The sequence below is a fragment of the Mustela nigripes genome, chromosome 1, assembly GCF_022355385.1.
Source record: "Mustela nigripes isolate SB6536 chromosome 1, MUSNIG.SB6536, whole genome shotgun sequence".
Lineage (NCBI taxonomy): Eukaryota > Metazoa > Chordata > Mammalia > Carnivora > Mustelidae > Mustela > Mustela nigripes.
In genome coordinates this window covers 158,251,014-158,271,008 of record NC_081557.1, presented here as the reverse complement: position 1 = coordinate 158,271,008, position 19,995 = coordinate 158,251,014, and the positions used below count along the sequence as shown (strand labels likewise).

Here is a 19,995-nt window from a genome sequence, read left to right as displayed (position 1 = left end):
GAGAAAATACACTATGTTGTCAGACACAGTAAATGAAGAAACACCCCACAGGTGAAGGATGGGACTGTTGGAGGAGGGGGCCGGTGAGGATGTGGTCAGCCAAGCGTTCTCCAAGGAGACATAATGAATTGAGGAAGCCAGCCATGTACAGATCTGAAAAGAAGGCTTACTTGTGTTCACTTTCTCTCATTCTCCGGGAGCCTATGGTGTAAGGCTTTAAACACAGATGGTGAGCATGTGGCAATAGGCACACATCAGCCCCCGGAACTTTGATTTTACCAACTGAATGTAAATCTGTTAGGTTATTTACACACAGAGATCCTATAAAATGCCAAGAAGAACCAGAATTCTTCACAGGATTAGACTGTTTGGCAGGCATAGTTCATCTAAGAAATGAAGGAAGAGACTTAGGTGGAAGTAAGTCGTTTCGTCTCTCATTGGCTTGTGACTGTCACTTACTCATCATATAAACCCAAGATGCCATCCCTGATGAGAGCATAGAAGATACTAGAGACTCCACGGAGACAGAGCCCAAGTAAGTGGTAAGATTGAACTCTACAAAGATAGGAAATGAGATCGTGTTCTTTCTTCATCTCAGTGTTTATTTTTATTACTGTGATATTCTGACTGAGCAACTGATACCTATTTTCACCGTGTTATTCATTCCGCTCTCATTCAGAGCCTCTCTGTTAGAGGTCAGGTCAAACAGTAGTTTCTTTTTTCTTTCTTCTTTTTTTTTTGTTTTTGTTTTGTTTTGTTTTGTTTTTCTTTTTTGAGGGTAGGTGGAGGGGCAGAGGGAGAGGGAGACAGAGAATCTTAAGCAGGCTCCCTGCTGGGCCCAGTATAGGGATCAGTCTCACAACCCTGAGATCATGACCTGAGCTGAAACCAAGAGTTGGACGATTAATTGACTGAGCCACCCAGGTGCCCCAAAATCAAACACTAGGTTCTTTCTTTCTTTCTTTTTTTAATATTTTATTTAATTGTTTGACAGACAGAGATCACAAGTAGGCAAAGAAGCAGGCAGAGAGAGAGAGAGGGAAGCAGACTCCCCGCTGAGTGGAGAGCCCGATGCGGGACTCGATCCCAGGACCCTGAGATCATGACCTGAGCCGAAGGCAGCGGCTTTAACCCACTGAGCCACCCAGGCGCCCCTCAAGCACTAGTTTCTAAGAGAAATATAGGTACTGGAGATTTTAAAGGATTTTAAAAGACCCTTTAAGTAGACATTAACATTAAAAAGGCAGTCAGTACTGGAGGAAAAATTCTTTCTCGGAATTTTCTCCACTAATGTTTTCAATGTGTGAAGCAGTAGGGAAGTTCTTCTCTTTTTCTTTCTTCCCTTTTCTCCCTCCCTCCCTTCCTCTCTTCCTTTTTTCTTTCCTACCTTCCTCTCTCTTTCTCTTTTTCTCTTTCTCTCCCCTCCTTCCCTCCTTCCTAGGTATTTTCTTTTTCTTTTTTAATATTTTATTTATTTATTTGACAGAGAGAGATCTGTCAAGAGACAAGCAGGCAGAGAGGCAGGCAGAGAGAGAGAGAGGGTAGCAGGCTCCCTGCAGAGCAGAGAGCCCGATGCGGGACTCGATCCCAGGACCCTGAGATCATGACCTGAGCCGAAGGCAGCGGCTTAACCCACTGAGCCACCCAGGCGCCCCCTTCCTAGGTATTTTCTTTATAATATTTTCTATCACTTTAAGGCTCATTTTGTTGAAGTATCCATGTTTTGCCAAGAATGGCATTCTGTCATCATTTGGTTTTATAGGTAATTTAAGGCATTTACCCCAGGCTAGGAATTTGAGCTCTCAGCTCCCAAAGGATATTTCAGTTATCCCTCTTGCTTTGGCTTTAATGTGAGACAACCATTTAAAATGATATTTAGGGGTGCCTGGGTGGCTCAGTGGGTTAAGCCATTGCCTTCGGCTCGGGTCATGATCTCAGGGTCCTGGGATCGAGTCCCGCGTCGGGCTCTCTGCTCAGCAGGGAGCCTGCTTCCCTCTCTCTCTCTGCCTGCCTCTCTGTCTACTTGTGATTTCTCTCTGTCAAATAAATAAATAAAATATTAAAAAAAAAAAATAAAATGATATTTAGTTGGTCTTTGGTGAGAAAAGAAAAATCCTGGCTTGCCAATGCAAAATCACACATTCAGGATTTGACTGAAATCAATATTTTACTCAGTTAACAAAAATGTTTATATTTCTTTATTGTCCTACAATTTAACTCCAACGTGGCAACTTTTCCAGAATCAAACTAGACAGACTCAGGGACCCTGTGAAGGAGGGAAATCAACATTCTTTACCACCAACTGTTAGTGGGAAATGCAGAGCTGTTGTTTAACGTCACAATGTGCAAGAAGTTCTTATGTAGACAACAGTAGCTCATGTGATTGCTCTCTAAATCCACTTTTTGTATTTCAAAACACTACAGTCCATATGATGGGCTCACAGACATGGCACTCTATGCCAGTACCTTTTGTATGGGTTTAAATATGGGTCAGGTTGAGATCTAGCAAAGAACTGTTATCAAATTCACAAATAATCTTTGTTTTTATACTTCAGACTCGTAGGTTATTGGATTACTACTAGGCATATATAAAACCGTATCTGGAATTCTTGAATATGTTTGATGTTCCTTTTATTTAAGAGTAAGAGCTCATACAGATCAACACTTTGATAAGTAAAATAAAGATAAGTAGTATTTAGGTTTTTTTAAAAAATTTATTTATTTATTTGACAGACAGAGATTACAAGTAGGCAGAGAGGCAGGCAGAGAGAGAGGGGGAAGCAGGCTCCCTGCTGAGCAGAGAGCCCAATGCGGGACTCCATCTCAGGACCCTAAGATCATGACCTGAGCCGAAGGCAGAGGCGTAACCCACTGAGCCGCCCAGTATTTAGGTTTTGAAGTGACTTGTTAAACGGTTAATACTTAATTCCTTATTTGTAAGTTTTTCTATCCATCAAAACTACCCCCAAAATTCAATTCCTTTTTTCGGTTGCTTGCTGAACTCTTGAAGGTATGTACCATAGTAAGTGAATATTGGCCTTCTTTGCCAGAGCTGATTTTGGATGCTTATCTCTTTTCTGGCACAGATATTAGCCTTTTTTGATACTGTTTTACTGTGCGCCTGCAGCAACATACAGATTAGAACATCAGCTCAGTTAAAATGAAATGGTTTTATTAATACCTTGCATTTTATCAATGACTGTATTCAAATTGCCTCTGGGATTGAATGTTCCTGTGTTTTGTGGTTGTTAATCAGTTGAAATGTGCCAGTGTTACATTAAGGAAAAAGAACCACAAACCAGGAGAAAGAAAGGAGCTCCCCAAGATAGAATTTTCCAAAAAACCACTATTACTTTCCATGTAAATATTAATACTCAATTAAACAATTTGATTATTTATTAATTTATTAATAGTGAAGTAATTTAATTATTTAACTGGCTGTTTAACTAACATTAAATATTAACTATTAAAAACTAAATCTTTTTGCCTTTAGTGGCTCCATCTGTCTGAGTTCACAGGTGAAAATGTCTATGCAGGGGTTTTATGAGTCATCATTCATATCTTCCTTGAGAAACTGTATCTTATTTTCAAACACAATTCTAAGTGGGTTTTTAATTTATCTGATGAATCAGGAACTTTATTTTAAAGATTTTTATTTTATTTTATTTTATTTGAGGGAAAGAGAAAGGGCAAGAGCAGAAGGAGGGGCAGAGGGAGAGGGAGAAGCAGATTCTCCTGTTGAGCAGGGAGCCCAATGTGGGGCTCTAACCCAGGACTCCGAGACCAAAATCCAAGCCAAAGGCATTCGCTTGACTGACTAAGCCACCCAGGCCCCTTGGACCGGGAACTTTAAATGACTTTCTTTCAGAGTGGAAAGAAGCCAGTGGTTAGTTTTAGTTGTAAAGGAAAGCATTAACCACAATCAGCTTACCTTTTTACTTCTTGTCCTATATCATTTCAGGAAACATTTTGCAGCATTCCCTACATGGGATTCTTAGCACAGAGTGACAGTGGAAGGGCTCAGAAATGAATTTCACAGTGACAGAATGACACTGGAATTTACCTCGGCCAGGCAAAGCATACTCCCCAGTCTGTCGTGCAGCCCGGTGTTAGTTCTATGTATTATGGGAAGCTGGGATCTAGTTCTGTATAGTTTTCTTCTTTGCCTCAGTCTGGTCCTGTTACATCCCCACCGAAATGGCATGTCTGTGGTATATCTGTGGTTCTGTTTCCTGTGGTTCATCTACACACCTCTAGATGTCTGGTCCTGGACGAAGATCCCATCACCCTCATCACAGGGTTTTTAATAGAAGTCTTGCCGTCTGGCAGGTCAAGTCTTCTCTTCCTCTTCTCTTAATTTGCCTTGGCTATTTTGGTCCCTAGCATTTCCATTTGAAATTTAGGCTCAGGGTTAGCCACATACTGTCTTGAATTTTAAATACAAATACAAACTATTTTAAATACAGACACAGACTTTGATTACGAATAAGGGCAGTTTCCATTTCATTTCTTACATATGTTGTTTATTGTTGTCTTAACTGAGTTAGCTGGGCCACCCAGGACTGTGTTGAACAGTAAGGCTAATACTGGGGTTCTCTTATTCCTGACGTTAAACAAAATACTTCTATTGGCTCCCCATGATGTGTGATGTTTGCTCTAGGTTTTTTTTTTTGTAGAGGCTATTTTTTGGGGGGGCCTGGTGTCTTTCATGAATGTAACTACCTACCAATTCAGTTTCTTTGCTGGTTAGTGTTAAATGCAGGCCTTCAGGTTTTTTGTTTTGTTTTTAATTTGACTGTGTTCGTTTACATATTTCTCAAAATTTTTTCATTTTAAGTGTTCCGATTCAGGGACATAAAGTTATTTGCCGGTTAGCTTATGATTTTGAATGATCCATTTCATCTGTTGTTATGACTTCTTTTGTGTATAATATTTAATTTTTGTGACTTTTTGCATTTTCTTTATCATTTTTACTAGAGGTTTATAATTTGACCTTTTAAAGGTTGTATATAAAAGGGGGCAGGCCCTAGATTCAAGCAGTGCATCTCTACACAGTCTCCCACTTGTGAGGGGATTTTATTCTCCTTTTTTCTGAAGGAGCTACCCTCATGGATACCACTGCCTTTTCAGAATTCAGGGTGCTGTTTTCCCCCTTTATAGGTGAGGAAACTAAAGCTAGGGACAGGTGACTTGCCCAAGGCCATTCAGATAGTGGCACAAGTGACACCAAAATCACACCTTCCCTTTGCCATCGACCTGCTCTGCCCTTGAGCCTGTTCCTCACAGCCTCTCTCGGTGGGAGCAGGATATGTCTTCCCTTCATCCTTTTAACTCATCATCCTCACAGAAAAAAAGGCTTTAACAAAGTGAAATTACTGTAACAGAAATATACTGCTGAATGCAGTAAGAGGGAAAGTGTTTTTAGACACTGTCCTCTTCAGTGATCATTAGCTGACATTGTAAATTTCCTTACCAATTTTCACCATACAAACATTTACGTGGAATTTCTTCTGCTAGTTTTTTATTTTAAGATTTGTGTTTATTTATTTGTGGGAGAGAGTGCTAGTGAGAGAGCTCAAGCAGGGGGAGAAGCAGACTTCCCACTGAGCAGGGAGCCTGATGTAGAGCTTGATCCTAGGACCCTGAGATCATGACCTGAGCTGAAGGCAGATGCTTAACTGACTGAGCCACCCAGGCTCCCCTCTTCTGCTAGTTTTTATGCAAAGGGTTTATAAAATGTAAGAAGGATTTGAAGAATCCATAACTGTTTCCAATTGCATTTACATTTACTAATTTTTTATGTTATAAAAATGTGCACATTTACCCTAAAAAACAAAGAAACAAAAAGAACCCTAAAACGAAAAGTTCAGGGGCACCTGGTGGCTTAGTGGGTTGGGCCTCTGCCTTCAGCTTGGATCATGATCTCAGGGTCCTGGGATCGAGCCCTGAATGGGGCTCTCTGCTCAGCGGGGAGCCTGCTTCTCCCCTCTCACTGCCCGTCTCTCTGCTTACTTGTGACGGCTTCCTCTGTGTCAAATAAATAAATAATCTAAAAAAAGTTTGTAGCTATATAAATCAAGAAACCAGATTTGAGCTCAGTAGAAAATATAATTATGCAAATAACTACAGGAATGTGTTGTGCAAGCACAGCTTCATTAATGAGTTATGTCTGTTGAAAGGATGTTCTGGAAGGAAAGATAAGCATTCATCAGATGGTCACAGACCTGTGCCAAATCTTAGATTTAAAGATATATTTGCAGAGAACTATAGATAGCTGCCAACTTACGCTAAGGATTTTTTAATGTCTTCTTTACTTGAGTGAAACACAATATAAAATAGCACATTTTTGCAAATGAACAACAACAAACAATCCCTGTGTTGTTTTTTTTTTTTAAGATTTCATTTATTTATTTGACAGAGAGAAATCACAAGCAGATGGAGAGGCAGGCAGAGAGAGAGCGAGGCAGGCTCCCTGCTGAGCAGAGAGGCAGCGGCTTAACCCACTGAGCCACCCAGGCACCCAATCCCTGTGTTTTCATGCAGAATTAGGAGGCAGACACATTCACATAGCATTTGACCAAATGAGAAAAAGTTATGTTTAATTTTTAATATTGATCATAATGGAGATAAATAAATCTATACATTCATATAATGTTTGTAAGGAAAATACATATCATTTCTTTGTTGCTGAGGAAAAATTGACCTATAACAGCAAAAATCAGTAAAGAAAGGCTTTGTAGGGTGCCAGGGTGGTTCAGTCATTGAGTGTCTGCCTTCGGCTCAGGACCTGATCCCAGAGTCCTGGGATTGAGCCTGGCATCTGGGGAGCCTGCTTCTCCCACTCCTATTCCCCCTGCTGTGTTCCTCTCCCCATCAAATAAATAAATAAAATCTTAAAAAAAAAAAAAAAAAAAAAGTTGTGTAAAATATTCTTCAAATAAAAACTGCAGGGGCGCCTGGGTGGCTCAGTGGGTTAAGCCTCTGCCTTCGCCTCAGATCATGATCCCAGGGAGCCTGCTTCCTCCTCTCTCTCTGCCTGCCTATCTGCCTACTTGAGATCTCTGTCTGTGAAGTAAATAAATAAAATCTTAAAAAAAAAAAATAAAAACTGCAACCAAGAATGATACTTTTTCCACTATGAAGGCCTTTTTTTGTTCTTTTGAGATTTATAACAGGTTGATCATGGAATTGTAACCACTATGCTCTTTATTTCCAAGATAAGAATGTTCCCTTAATTTGATTACATAAATATTTCCTTTTTTTTCTTTCAGAAGGAGCTTACTGCTTTACATTTTTTTATTGGCTATTTTTGTACGCTCCTATTTTTCCCACTATTTCTAAGCTTTATTTGGTCCTAACCTCAAATTTGAACTCCTTCTGTGCATATTTCTCCCCCAAAGAGTTGGGGCTGTAAATCTTGGAATTTTTGTTAGCTCACTCCCGTGAATTCTTCCTTCTACAGAGAGCACTCCCTCACATAGTGATGTGGGTGGCAGGTGGCACGGGTCACTTGGGTGCAGACAGAGTGGCTAACAGGAGTGGGACGGGGCATGGGAAATTCAGAGTGACTCTGTTTCTAGCAAGGGGCACTACCTCTACCCACAACACCTAGACAGGGAAAACCAAGGCCCAGAGAAGTGTATTCCTCTGCAATCACCATCATCATTTCTTGGATCTTAAGGGTCTAGAGAGGCAACAAGACAGATCTTTGCAGTTATCCTACCGTAGATGAACACCGTGAATGCGCAAACTTGGCAATCTAGGTTTTTATGGTTTGTGTTTGACTTCTTATGTGATGTGCTTTCAAGTGTATTTTTTAAAGATTTTATTTAATAAGGGGCAGCTGGGTGGCTCAGTGGGTTAAAGCCTCTGCCTTTGGCTCAGGTCATGATTCCAGGGTCCTGGGATCCAGTCCCGCATCCAGCTCTCTGCTTAGCCGGAAGCCTGCTTCCTCCTCTTTCTCTCTCTGCCTGCCTCTCTGCCTACTTGTGATCTTTGTTGTCAAATAAATTTAAAAAAAAAAAGATTTTTATTTATTTATGTGAGAGAGAAAGTGAGAGTGCTCCAGCCAGGGGGTAGGAAGAGAAGCAGACTCCCTGCTGAGCAGGGAGCCTGATGGGGGGCTCAATCCCATGACCCTGGGATCATGACCTGAGCTGAAGGCAGAAGTTTAACTGACTGAGCCACCCAGGCATCCCTGTGATGTGCTTTCAGATAGAATTTTGAAATTTGAAATTTTGAAATTTCAGCTCAACTTTTCTTTCTAATCTTCCTTTCATATCTTTGAAAGACTTCCTTAGCAGAGAATGAACTATTTATACTTAACCACTTAAAAATAATGCCATAGGGGCGCCTGGGTGGCTCAGTGGGTTAAGCCCCTGCCTTCAGCTCAGGTCATGATCTCAGGGTCCTGGGATCGAGTCCCGCATCAGGCTCTCTGCTCAGTGGGGAGCCTGCTTCCCTCTTTCTCTCTCTGCCTGCCTCTCTGCCTACTTGTGATCTCTCTCTGTCAAATAAATAAATTAAATCTTTAAAAAAAAATTATGCCGTATGACTTCTATTCATGTAATTACTACAATTATTTTTATTTGTGGTGTACTGTATTCACAGTGTTTATTCTTGGCCATAGAATGAATCCAAAGTTATTATTACCGATAGCTAATAATTATTAAGTGCTTAGCATTGTGTTAAATGCTTTACGTGTATTACCTCATTAAGTCTCCAAATCCATATTAGTACCTCTATTTACAAGAAGTGGACTTTGAAATTCAGAGAGATTTTGTTCATTAGCCCAAAGATACATAGCAACTAAGTGGAAGAGCTCAATTTCAAATGAAAATGTTTCTTTCTCAGTTGCCGGATCATTATAAAATTACAATACATGCTACTACTATTTCTTAAAATCTTTAAGTGTTTATAAACTAGGAACATGAGATGAAACAAATCACAGAAAATTCAAAAGATTATAACGACCTATAGCTGCCCAATGTAACCACTATTAGCAAACTCTTTGAAATTTAAGCGAAGTTGCTTTCTGTCTTCCTTGCTCCCCTACAGAAGAAATAGAGACATAGGCTCACCATTGCCCCTCCCAGCAAAGGTCACCCAGATGGGCTATGTTTGTATGGTGCTAGCAACCTGATAGAACCCAGCAGCATGGAGGCAGAGAGAGAGACAGAGAGTAAGAGCAATGTTTCCCTAAGTCTTTGATTCCCAGAGGGAAATGCCAGGGATGAGAGAAGAGAGGCGACAGCCAGCTCGGGTTGGCAAAGCTGGCTCACATTCCCCTTGCACATACCCTGTTCTTGAAATCTTCATCCAGCTGTCCTCACAAACTCAGCTGTGTCACCAAAGCAAACAATAAGCCAAATGCCAAATTACAAGTGAGCAAAGGCAGGACAAAAACAGCTTAAAATGAAAGTTTTGGACGCTATCTTCTGACGGTTGGTGTATAGATAACCGCCCACTATGAATTCTTTCATAAGTAAAATTTGAGTATGGTTATTTCACTGGAATGTTCCAGATAGTTCTTTTTTTTTTTTTTTAAGATTTTATTAATTTATTTGAGAGAGAGAAAGAGCAGGACCTATGGAGGGAAGGCGCAGAGGCAGAGGGAGAAGCAGACTCCCCATTGAACAGGGAGCCTGATGTAGGACTTGACCCAGGACTCCAAGATCAAGACCTGAGCCAAAGGCAGACACAGATTGAGCCACCCAGGTACCCCATTCAGCTAGTTCTTAAAGAGAGAGTCGTGATCTTATTTCTGTCAAGTTTTTCCCATATGTTATTAGGATTCAGGTCTTGAAATATTCTCTAATATTTCCAGTTACCTCAAAAGACGGCATGAATGGGGCACTTGAGTGTTTCAGTCAGTTAAGTGTCTGCCTTTGGCTCAGGTCATGATGCCAGGGTCCTGGGATTGAGCTCCTCATCAGGCTCCCTGGGAGCCTGGTTCTCCCTCTGCCTGCCGCTCCCCCTGCTTGTGCTCTTACTCTTTCTGTCAAATAAACAAAATCTTAAAAGAAAAAAAATATGCCATGAAGTTTTGAAAAAGTCCCCAAAGGAAAATGTTGATGAAACATCTCTAGAGGTCTGTTAAAATAATCTTCCAATTTTTCCTTTTCCAGAATCACACCATGCCAAACTACAAACTCATTTATTTTAATATGAGGGGGAGAGCGGAAATTATCCGTTACATATTTGCTTATTTGGACATAAAATATGAAGACCACAGAATAGAACAAGCTGATTGGCCGGAAGTCAAATCAAGTAAGTGTCATAAGTAACAGTTTATGAAAATGTAGGGAAAATATGTCTCCAAAACTTTCTGTTTTTCCTCAGGGAAATGAAAAAAATAGAGGTTTTAAATCTCATGTTGCTTTACATTGAGAAGAAGCAGTTCAGAAAAGTTAAATAAATGCTATGTGCCCCAAATTTTCCTGTTCAAGGTGAAAACACAAACCTCACAGAAGAAATATAGAGAGATAAACAATAAGTTTTGTCATAAGAGCTGAAAGAGAGAATACTGAAGTGAGTATTCCTTTTTTTTTTAAACATCTTTTTTAGTTTTTATTTATTTATTTATTTGACAGACAGAGATCACAAGTAGGCAGAGAGGCAGGCAGAGAGAGAGGAAGGGAAGCAGGCTCCCCCTTGAGCAGAGAGCCCAATATGGGCCTCGATCCCAGGACCCTGGGATCATGACCTGAGCCGAAAGCAGAGGCTTTAACCCACTGAGCCACCCAGGTGCCCTGAAGTGAGTATTCTTAACAATTCAAACGGATGGGCTTATTACAGATATCTCCAGCCTTCTGACAAGGGATCAGATATGCTGTTCTAGCAAGTGATCAGATATGCTGTTCTAACAGAAAACCAAACTCAAAGTGGCTTAAATAACAAGAAAATTGTATCACTTAACCGAAAATCCAGAAATAGAAGAGATTTCAAGAGATGACTTTATTTATTTTTCCTCCTCTTTGTGTTGGCAGCATCATGAGACTAGTAGCAATAAGTTTGCAGCAATTTCTGCCCAGCAGCCTTGAACAGTAACATCAAGAAGTATGTGAGAAAGAGAGAAAGAGCACTGTTTCCTTAAGTGTTCCCAGAAGAATGAAACAAACAAACAAACAAACAAACAAACTCCCAGAAGACCTTGGCAAACTTGTCATGATTCACTGACTCAGACTTGGTCACATGTCCATTTCTGAACCAGTCACTGACCAAGCAAATAGGAAGAACCTTGAACCATCTAGTCTACCTCAGAAGTTGGGTTTGGAATCACTTTTCATAAAGGATATGACTGTTCAAAAGAAGGGTGAATATGTGAACAAAACTGGGATGTTTGATCCAATGGAAATATGCTAGTTAGCACTCAGGACAGAGGGGAAGGATCAGAAATATTATTATGTTAGAAAGTGTGTGGCTCTCAGTAAGTTGTAAGTCATCCTCCAGGTGTTAGTTTTTTTATCTTTTTTAGAATGAAGAAAGGATAGATGAGCTAATTCTTTGTCCATCATCTCTGCCTAGAAATACTAACTAAATATTAATTATTTGTCTAAAAGTCACATATTTGTGTTGGGATTATTACAGATTTGCATAAGATAAAGCTGAAGAAAACAACTTGAGTCTTTGAAGACCTTTGAACCCCTGGTGGGTTTCGTTTAATTTCTCCAGTATGGCTTCATGAATATATTATTTTATCTATTTTATAGTTGGATTAACTATAGCACACAGAATTTGTGTAATTTTTCCAGGCTTACAGTCCTAGCAAGGTAGAAATATTTTTCAAACACAGGTCAATTTCATACAGTTACCCAAGTTATTTATACTAGATAATGCCAATAACACCATGATAAGTGGCATATTAACAATACATATGGCCACATGCCTTTTAGAAGAATGAGTTCCTTAAAAATCCACTCTTTTGCTTATTAGAAAACTCTTCCCCTGGTGGGCTAGAATATCTTATTTCCTGTTCTCATGAAACTTTCTCTTTAATATCCAAACTTTCCAAACCCTGCTATCAGAATTTGTACATAGGATTTTAAATCCTGTCTGTATAAAGTAGGTCAAATTTAATTTTATCCATTAATTAAGATGGATAACAAGCTGCAAAGATGGTACATATAACAAATTCCACCTTCTCGTTTTCAGATATAAATTCTTGGAGTGCCTCATACACTATTCTATCTTGACTTTTCATTATGTTATTGAAAATGAAATTACTGTATTTTCATAGATTCTTAGATCTTAAAGTTCACAATGGTTAGAAGATATATATATAGAGAGAGAGAAACAGTCACCCAACGTAAGTGGAATTTATGAAACAAAATGGACATTTGGGAGGGGATAAAAAAGAAAGAAAGAGAGGGAAACAAACCGTGAGAGCCTCTTAATGACAGAGAAGATTTGAGGGTTGATGGAGGGACGTGGGTGGGGGATGGGCTAGATGGGTAATGAGGGATTAAGGAGGCGCTTGTGATGATGAGCACTGGGTGCTGTATGTAAATGATGAACCATTGAACGCTACTCCTGAACCAATACTGAACTGTAGGTCAACTAACTAGAATTTAAATTAAAAACAAAACGAAACAAAAACCAAAACCAGACACCCAACACAAAAATGAACTAAAGAGGATAGAAATTTATTTCTTTTGCATATAATTGCAAGCCGATGTGGAAGTTCTGCTTCACGGGGTTGTCAAAGATTAGATTCCTTCTTTTCTGTTGATCCGACCCCCCGAGTTGGTTCTTATTTACATAGTGTAAGATGGTCCCGTCTCCTTCCACATTCCAGCTCACAGGAAGTGTGAGAGGGAAAGAGGCACATCTCTTTCTTGCAACCGCATGACCAGAGAGTTTTATACCTCACTTCTACTAGTCCCTTGGTAGGAATGTCTTCACACACTACTGCAAGGGAAGCGAGGAAGTGCTGACTTTATTGCTTTGAGAAAAAAGGAAAAAATAAATGTTAAAAACAGTTTATTACAAATTTTAGCTGGCCTCATCTCTTATCTGATTTAGGAGTGCTCTCTGGTATTTGAAACCCTCCATGACTTCCCCTCTGTGATAACCTAGAGTATCACTGGATATTTCTGTTAAAAATTCTTCTAGGTTGGGGGACCTGGGTGGCTCAGTCTGTTAAGTATCTGCCTGTGGCTCAGGTCATGATCCCAGGGTTCTGGGATTGAGCCTCTCATCCCCTTGCTCAGCAGGGAGCCTGCTTCTCCCTCTCCCTCTGCCCCTCCCCCTGCTTGAGCATGCACATGCTTTCTCTCTCTGTGTCTCTCTCTCTCAAATAAATAAATAAAATCTTTTTTAAAAAAGTTCTTCCAGGTCAAACCTGGTGGAATGTGCACAGGTATTAACATTTTTTTCTCTTTTCAAATAACATTAAAGTACTTCTTCTCAAAAAAAAAAAAAAAAAAAATGGCAAAGCTCTACAAGGACAAAGACCTCAAGCTTGAATAAGCCCCAAATTCTCAAAGCTGGAAAACAGGTCCAAGAATGGTAAGGTGACGAAGTAGGCCAATGATGCCCAAATATAAACCTGGTAGAGTAGAAGTCAAGCTGAGTCACTCCAGGGAGTACCGACCAAGGCTCAGGAATTGGTAGTGACATTGAACTCTACAAGCCAAACCCACAGAGGGCTGTTACCATGTGAAGCAGCAGCATGACTGCCCTGGGAGAAGTATGGAGATTACTCTCAACAAAGGATGGACCAGAGGACTGTAGGACAGCAGGCATTTCTGAGCACACGGTACTGTAGGTGGGACTCAGTGGAAGGCTGCAAACTAAAGCGTGAGACCCAGAGCCCTTATCCTCTGCTCCACAATCAGAATGCTACAACCAGACAAGTATCCCCTGCGCAGAAGGGTTCTCTCAGGGGAAGCTGATCAGTCCCAGAGGAATGTCTAACAGACACTAACCGGGAGGGAGTCTCTATGACATGGCCCAGGACACGGAGATTCCAATTAGCCTCTATTCCTTTTGCTTATTTAAAACAGGAAGGGTAAACCAAAAATTAATAGATATTTATGAGAAGGCCTCTAATGTGAAACAGACATAAACAAAGAAGCAGAGGGAGAAAAAAAACTCATCTGAGGGCAACAGGGTGATGTAGGAAGAAAAAAACTTCAAAAATATAAGACCCGCAGAGAGAAAAATTCTATACATTCTGAACTAGTATGCTGTAAAAAAAGAATGTTTAGAGACAAAAAGGTTTTGAAAATTAACAATTTGATACAGACAAAACAAATGAAATTAAAAAATGATAAAAAAATAAGGCTCTCCTCCACAAAGCACAATAAGAAAAAGAAATAAAAAATAAGAGAAAAGGGATTAGAAAAATTGAGACTCAGTAAGCTTAGGATGTCCAATGTCTCAGCAAAATTCTGGGAAGAAAGGAAGAAAACTTTCAAAAGACTCTTCCTTACATAAAATTGAAATTTATCTCTTCAGTGACTTTCATATACTAGTCTTGGACATATCACTTTAATCCATAGGAAACAGATTATTCCTTCTTTCCATCCAATGCTTTGAAGCAATTTAGTATCTTTAAGACATAGAGAAAAAGCCACCGCTGTGTAGACAGTTCAATGATAATACCCTGTGGGAAGATAAAGGTCATGGGCTAAATACAGAACTGAGTCCCTATTAACTCATGCATTCATCCCTCTGGCTATCTGCTTGTTTCTCTGATGATCGTTGTGATTATCAACCCAAACTTCCCAGTCCTGGCTCTACTTCTTGATTTAGATACTGTTTCTCATGGACTATATCCGATCTGCAAGGTAGGTCCAAGGGACGACTCTCTTCTCTTCCTCGAGTGATCCATTTATATCCCTTGGTTTGGATTTCCTCATCATCCAAGAAGGACAAGCTCCTGTTCCACTTATGCCTGCCATGTAATATGTGGTGTCAGGGGAATCGCAATGTTCCAGGCCTGGGAACAACGCAGGGCATGGTGGGAATACCACTCCTAGCACTGGTCCAGATACCATCCAAAGCCGTTTCACCAAGGTCACCGTGGTTATTTTGGCAGTTGCATCGCACAGCCTTACATTCGGCCTCACTAAATTCCTTAAAGCTGTTTGACAGAGGTTACATCTCCAACAACCCCAAAGTTACGTTTTCTGGAACAAAATGAAGGATTGGCATTTGTGTTCTTCAATTTCTTCTTGTTAGATGCCTAGTATTCCAGCTGTTGGCAATTATCCCAAGCTTGGTTTCAAATGCTGCCAGTAGCTGAAAGCTTACCATCTCAGAGGAAAACACATTCTTGTCATTAATGGTTCCAACATTAAAAACTTATTCTTCATCTTGAGTTAATATCTGCCCCCTTTAAAGTATCTTTTAGTTATTGTTCTGCACTTTAGAGATAGTCAGAATAAGTCAAATTTTTCATCCATTTGACAGCTGTACCATATTTGAAGATGGGTATTACATTTGTTTTGTCTTTGTTTGTTTTGCCTCCCCCAGGAAAGAATGCCAAATTCTTCAGCCAATGCTTATAAAATGTGGTTTTCAGACCCTTCTCTAACTTGGATACTATCCTCTGGGTTTGCTCTATTTTTTTTTTTTTAAGATTTTATTTATTCATTTGACAGAGACAGATCACAAGTAGGCAGAGAGGCAGGCAGAGAGAGAGGAGGAAGCAGGCTCCCTGCCGAGCAAAGAGCCCGATGCGGGACTTGATCCCAGGACCCTGAGATCATGACCTGAGCCGAAGGCAGAGGCTTAACCTACTGAGCCACCCAGGCACCCTGCTCTGATTTTTAATGTATTCTTAAAACATGACTCTTAGATCTATCAAAACAGCTGAGCAAAATTTCCAACTGAACTCAGTTTGAGTCTAACCTCTACCAGGGATGTGACCTGGACTAGTTATGTAACCTCTCTTCACCTCACTTTCTCGTTTGTAAAATAAGATAAGGGTTGATGCCTACATCATAGAGTTGTTGTAAGTACTAGAAAACCTAATGGGTACTTTAAATATTTAGTACACTGCCTATCATAAAGGAGGCCTCCCTCAAAATGTTAAATGTTAATTTCTAATCATGAGGCATCACAATTTGTGTCAGCTGTCTTTGGAGTTCTGTTTGCTCACTGCAATGTAGACTAGTACTCGGCATGCTGATTAGGTAAGTACTCAGAGATGGTTTTTTTCCTGATGTGAACTGTAGTTCATCTTGTACTTAGTTAACGTACATACGAAAGACACTTGGAGGTTGATTCTGGTAGTTGCTCTAGAGTAATAGGACTATGTAGTGGCACTTTGTTCTTTTCTCTCTTCCCAAAATAATTATATTTCCCAAAGTAAAGCACTGGTTGGAAAATTGTGATCAATACATATAACAAAATATAATGTAGTCATTAAAAAGGTGATACTTCACTGATTTGGAAAGATTTCAAAAAGATGTTATCAGATAAAAAAATGGTTTACAAATACTTCAGGATGCTGTTTTTAAATATATATGAGAAATCAATTAAAATATTCACATGGTTGTAATTATGTGGTAGAATTATTTTTATTTATCTTCAAGTTAGAATTTTTCTATAAAAACATATATTACCTTCTGACAAAAATGTGATAGGTTTAGATAAGAAAACAAAGTAGGGTCTATAGACAAAATATTATTACATCTGCAGCGAGGCTGCCCTGTATTGTACAAATTGCTTGCTGTCTTACTATATACTTCACATGGTCCCTCATCAAAATAACAATTTGGCTAAATTCCTTACCGTAGCTCAATATATAAATCAAACTCTCCATTTTCTCATTTTTTAAAAAATTGATATATAATGTATTATTTGCCCCAGGGTACAGGTCTGTTAGTCATCAGTCTTATATAATTCACAGCATTCATCATAGCACATACGCTCCCAATGTCCATAAACTAACCACCCCCTCCCTACTCCCCCCAACCCCCCAGCAACCCTCAGTTTGTTTTGTGAGATTGTCTCTTATGGTTTGTCTCCCTCCCAATACCATCTTGTTTCATTTTTTTCCTTCCCTACCCCCCATGACCCCTTGCCCTGTCTCTCAAATTCCTCATATCAAGGAGATCATATGATAATTGTCTTTTTCTGATTGACTTATTTCTCTCAGCATAATATCCTCTAGTTTCATCCATGTCATTGCAAATGGCAAGGTTTCATGTTTTGATGGCTGCATAGTATTCTATTGTATATTTACACCACATCTTCTTTATCCATTCATCTGTTGATGGACATCTCGGTTCTTTCCATAGTTGGCTATTGTGTCCATTTCTTCATCTTTAAAAAATTTATTTTATTTATTTTTTAATTTTTAATTTATTTTTAAGTTTTTTTATTATTAAAATTATTTATTTATTTGAGAGAGAGAGAGAGAGCGCGTGCACAAGTAGGGGGGAGGAGCAGAGAGTGAGGGAGAAGCAGGCTCCCTGTTGAGCAGGGCTCAATCCCAGGACCCTGGGATCATGACCTGAGCTGAAGGCAGATGTTTAGCCCACTGAGCCACTCAGGCACCCTGGCCTATGGTTTTAAAGAACAATCAATGTTATAGTTGATTGAGACCACAAAAATTAATGAAGCTTTTAAAAAAAAGCTTTATTTAAAAGGTTAGTAGTGAGTATATGTAAGTCTATGAGGTAATACAATATGCAGTACAATATGCAGTATCATTAACAAACCCTTTTAGATGAACTCTGTACAAGGTCTTCTAACAACCCTTCTTCTAAAAGACCTCTAAAGATTCCAGTAGAGGGTGTCTATTGTCTGTTTTAGAACAAATATTCAGGAATACCATAACTTTAAAATCATGCTTTATTTCCATAATTATCAGTAAAAATGGGAAATAGTATTACTTGATTTTGTTATGGAAGTTGATTTTTTGCTTATTTTATTTTAAGCTCTTCCATTTGGTAAAATCCCCATTTTGGAAGTCGACGGATTTAACCTTCACCAGAGTCTAGCCATAGCACGATACTTGGCCAAAAACACAGGTAATGTGTTTATTGTGTTGAAGAGTTTTGATAGCTGAGAAGAATACATAACTCACATTCACTATTTATTAAATAACTTTATTATTGAACAATATAGTATAAAGAATGAAACAAAAGATGCGAAAGAAACAAACCTAATCACCTGAGGCTAGCTAAACGGATTGTGGCGCTTCTTCTTACAGGAGTCCCATGTAGCTGAAAAAAGAGCAGAGATGCCCTTAACAAACTTGTAGGGAAAGATCTGTAGGATATATGGGGGATGCGTATATGGAATGGGAAATATAGCTTTATTTTCATAAAGAAATAATGGAAGACTACGAAAAAACTCTAATAGAGCGGTTACCGACATGGTAGGTAGATTAAGGAGCCCAATGAGACTGGTTGGGCAGGGATGGAAGTTGGTCTTCACTGGATACAGTTTTATATTCTTCTGAATTTTTGAACCGTAAGAATATATTGTCTTTTAAGAAGTAAACATTTTAATATAGTAAATTAAATCCAGTGTATGGGCATAAAATGGTCTCTATTTTATAGATCTGGCTGGAAAAACAGAATTGGAACAATGTCAAGTTGATGCAATTGTGGACACATTGGACGATTTCATGTCACGTTTTCCTTGGGCAGAGAAAAAACAAGATATCAAAGTAATGTAATCAGTTTGTTATTACTACTATTAATCATATCTACTTGTGGGGTGTTTTAAAGTTTCTTTTTATCGGGCGTCTGGGTGGCTCAGTCAGTTGAGCATCGGCCTTCAGCCCAGGGACCCAGCCCTGTGTTGGGCTCCCTGTTCACTGGGGAGTCTGCTTCTCCCTCTTTCTCTGTCCCTCCTCCCGTTCGTGTTTGCTTGCTCTCTCCAATCAAAAAAAAATCTTTTACAGAAAAGGTTTCTTTTTACCAAAGTAAGACATACCTATAGTTTTAAAATATCCAATTATATTTAAAAATTTAGGAAAAAATAAGGTGATTCCCTGCTCTACCTCTTCACATTAACCCCTCCTCAGACACTTTTTAATACTTTTTTATTAACACTTTAAACTATTTCTTTAGGACATGTAAAGCTGGTTTTCTTTGATTCACTAATTTTAGTTTCTCTGGACTTATTATTATAGTAATAAGAATTTTTCTCTTATATAGTCATTGTCTCTGCTCCCCTTCTCCCAAATTCTTAATATAATGATATGAAAAAGTTTTGGCCAAATCGATATAATGTTAGCTTAGTATGCTAGGCAAATATCATACAGAACTGTCAGTAGTAGTATACTTTGATTTCATTTCCTTGCTCACTCTATCTCCTCAAAATTAGTAATGGCCTTTCCTTCATTTGCTTGTTTTTACGTTTATTGCTGAACCCTCCCACACCATCCAGTAGACAGACGGCCAATACAGCTTTCCACAAGGTCAATGGTATCAGATTACCCATTACGTTCACTGTTTTCTTGGAGAGATCTGGCCAAGATCTCCTCTTTTTTGCAGAGCTGTCTGGGTTTTCTACGCTTGAAGGCGGCTGCCCAATGACTGAGCCACTCATGTGCCTCTCATAGTTTTCCTCTTTGGTTTGGTCTCCGTCTTTCTCCAGCAGTAAAACCATCCTTTAGAATCCATGATAAAGAATAGGAAAATTAAGAAGCTTGCCCAAAGCTCTCAGCAGATGGACAGGGTATGTTGATTTTGAGCAGTGCTAGGCCATTTGTGGAGTGTTTTCCCATATCACTATCTTTACTAGACTCTTTACTAGAAAGAGTATCTAGAGAAGACTTCCAGCCTTTTGCCTGGAAAGAACGATGTGTCTGCCAGTGTACTGGGAAACGATCAGCCAAGAGAGAGCTACAAGTCTCAGAACTTAGTGCTCAGTATGCATATATTCATTTCATCCCCTATTTTGAAAACATTATGAATATCAGCTCCCAACACACAGACCACCAATTTCCCCTCTCCAGCCTCCTGGATGGGGAAGAGGCATGTGTCAAGCAGTGAAAAACGAAGAGAGAACTCTTATGCTAAAACG

General features: G+C 39.4%; 1 protein-coding gene across 1 annotated transcript in view; it reads left to right on the top strand.

The window, feature by feature from the left end:
* Positions 1 to 493: 493 nt before the first annotated feature.
* The window catches only part of HPGDS (hematopoietic prostaglandin D synthase), a 31,090-nt gene continuing 11,588 nt past the window's right edge, over positions 494 to 19,995 (top strand). The window contains exons 1-4 of the mRNA XM_059394646.1: positions 494 to 535; positions 10,128 to 10,269; positions 17,895 to 17,987; positions 18,522 to 18,631. Coding sequence (XP_059250629.1) covers positions 10,137 to 10,269; positions 17,895 to 17,987; positions 18,522 to 18,631 — 336 coding nt within the window. The 5' untranslated portion in view covers positions 494 to 535; positions 10,128 to 10,136. The remainder of the gene's footprint in view (positions 536 to 10,127; positions 10,270 to 17,894; positions 17,988 to 18,521; positions 18,632 to 19,995) is intronic.